This window comes from Portunus trituberculatus, chromosome 44 (assembly GCF_017591435.1).
Source record: "Portunus trituberculatus isolate SZX2019 chromosome 44, ASM1759143v1, whole genome shotgun sequence".
In the NCBI taxonomy this organism is placed as follows: domain Eukaryota; kingdom Metazoa; phylum Arthropoda; class Malacostraca; order Decapoda; family Portunidae; genus Portunus; species Portunus trituberculatus.
In genome coordinates this window covers 13604688-13607187 of record NC_059298.1, presented here as the reverse complement: position 1 = coordinate 13607187, position 2500 = coordinate 13604688, and the positions used below count along the sequence as shown (strand labels likewise).

General features: G+C 41.0%; 1 protein-coding gene and 1 long non-coding RNA gene across 7 annotated transcripts in view; both read right to left on the bottom strand.

The window, feature by feature from the left end:
* Positions 1-362, bottom strand: part of LOC123518824 — a 1266-nt gene extending 904 nt beyond the window's left edge. Inside the window, exon 1 of the long non-coding RNA XR_006678890.1 lies at positions 1-362. This exon is cut by the window's left edge and continues 588 nt beyond it. This is a non-coding gene — a long non-coding RNA (uncharacterized LOC123518824).
* The window catches only part of LOC123518823, a 32413-nt gene that overhangs the window by 10463 nt on the left and 19450 nt on the right, over positions 1-2500 (bottom strand). For all 6 annotated transcript variants that reach the window (XM_045279850.1, XM_045279853.1, XM_045279851.1 and 3 more), the window contains 3 exons: positions 1687-1813; positions 1266-1351; positions 377-559 (listed from right to left, as the gene is read on the bottom strand). In XM_045279850.1, the coding sequence (XP_045135785.1) occupies positions 377-559; positions 1266-1351; positions 1687-1813 (396 nt within the window). The remainder of the gene's footprint in view (positions 1-376; positions 560-1265; positions 1352-1686; positions 1814-2500) is intronic.

Here is a 2500-nt window from a genome sequence, read left to right as displayed (position 1 = left end):
CCTCTTCTCCTACTGTTACTGTTCCCTCTTCAGTCTTACCTCTTTGTTTCTCTTCCTCTCTCTTATTCTTCTATTGTTCTTGCTTCCCCTTCAGTTTCATTACCTCATTGCTACTTTGCCTCTCTCTTCTCTTTTCCTAGTGTTCTTGATTTCCTCTATGTCTTACTGCATCGTTTCTCTACCTCCCTCTTATTCTACTACTGCTCATGCTTTCCCTTCAGTGTTACTGCCTTCTTTCTACTTTACCTCTATCTCCCTCTTTTCTCTTTCTGCTGTTCTTGATTCTCCTTTAGCTATGTATATCTCCTTGCTTCTCTGCCTCCCTTTTATCCTACTATTGTTTTTTTTTTTTTTTTTGCATCCCCTTCAGTCTTACCTCCTTGCTCAGCTTCAGCTTTGCCACACCGTGCTTCGTCCTGTATTCATTGACACTGTTGAGAACACTCTTGGCGAAGTCCTCCTCGTCGTCGCTAGAATCGGATGACTTGTCGCCACCCTTAAACTTGTTCAGCAACCCGCCCTTCTTCGTTTTGGTCTCAGCAGTGTCCCGAGTCTTATGCTGACCGTGAATGGACAAGAAATGTGAAGTGAAAATTTTAGAGGATAAAATGATAGTCTTTGTTTTTTCATGTATATTTTGCCGTGTTCTATAACTTTTATTTTTCAACTATGCACAAAAAAAGTTTCAATTATCCTAAGATGAATAGGAAGGGGGAATCGAAAGGTCATTGATTAACTGACTGAATGGTTGACTGAGTGGATGGGTGAGTGAGTGACACTAGAATCAGGTCATATGGCACCAATAGACTAAGAAAACAAAAATTCTAAAAAAAAGCATGTCTCCTCTAATTCAACGTTACATATTCAATCATTTACAGTCAGAGTTGAGTAACTTATAACCACCTACAAAAAATAAAGTAACGGAAAGGAATAGAGTTAGCAATTTCAATCCAGTATGATATTTTGAGGTGGTAGTAGAACGAGAAGAAATATCAGAGTGGTTGATACTTTAAGAGAGATGTACTGTACATAACATCAGTGCATAGATTTTGCAATGCCTACCCAGTTTAAAGATTCGAAATGGCTACAAAATTGATAAAGACATCTCAGAACCATTTATAAAAAGGTGTAACAAAGAGGTTAACACTTGGCTGAACTACAAAACGGTATACAATTTTACGCTTTTTTCATCGCTCAGACCTATATACCATGTCAGAGATTTTCCAATAGTACCTGTGCATAGGAGACGTAAGAACGAGACTCACCTGGGACTTAACTCGAGTGGGAGAGGAGTCATTACTGCTGGTGGAGGACACACGACTTCCACGACCACCATGCCTTAGTTTGAGGCCTGCAGGAGAACGAGTGTAGGAAGGAAAAGAGGAAAGAAATGATCACGTTGAATGCCTCTTAAGACCAGATGCGGCCAGTGTGTGTGTGTGTGTGTGTGTGTGTGTGTGTGTGTGTGTGTGTGTGTTGTGCAGTGAATCGTGAGTTACCGTATGTTTATTCAACGTATATCTGTTTGACTTCATGTGTCATTTCTTTATTGCGGTGACTTTATTTTAGTAAGGATTGCATTTATCATCGATTTTGTGGTATTTGTGCTTTGATATGAGCTGCAGAGAGAGAGAGAGAGAGAGAGAGAGAGAGAGAGAGAGAGAGAGAGAGAGAATATTACATTACCTTCCACGCCTTCAGTCACAGTCTTGGTGGTGTACGAGCCTAGGGTCTTGGTGGTGGTCTTGGTGGTGGTGGTGATGGTCCCGTCATCCTCTTCTTTCGTCTCAACCACCGTCGTCTCCTCGTAACGCTGGACAAAGACACACACGCACACACATACAACATTAGCAGGCATATGTAGTAGTAGTAGTAGTAGTAGTAGTAGTAGTAGTAGTAGTAGTAGTAGTAGTAGTAGTAGTAGTAGTAGTAGTAGTAGTAGTAGTAGTAGCAGTAGTAATAATACTAGTAATAGTAATAGTTGTAGTGGTAGTAGTAGTAGTAGTAGTAGTAGTAGTAGTAGTAGTAGTAGTAGTAGTAGTAAAAGTAGTAAAAGTAGTAACAGTAGTAAAAGTGATGAAATGCACATGTAGAGATCCAAAAGCATTGGAAAGTTATTAACCTACACGTTACACACACTACTCGAAGATACAGAAATAAAAATCTGTTTAATATATTCCTCCTCTTATTCTCGTCAGCATAACTGGATCAATATTCCCTGCATTTTCTCGGCAGATCGAACGTGACTCATTCATAATATAACGCTTTGTGTCGCCGTGAGTAGCGAGTATTGATTCGCTGCTCACGACCAAGGAAGGGAGAGGACGAGACTTGCGCTAGACACAGACCGACTCGGAACCTCCTCTGGCACCGGCTTTTTAATTATTTACGGTCCATTTGGCGGGAACGGTTACGTGTGGAGGAGAGTTCACGAAGGAAAGATTAGCAAGTAAAGTTAGTTAAGTTGGCACGGTGCCGGAGTTGTCCCCGTTGCCAAGAG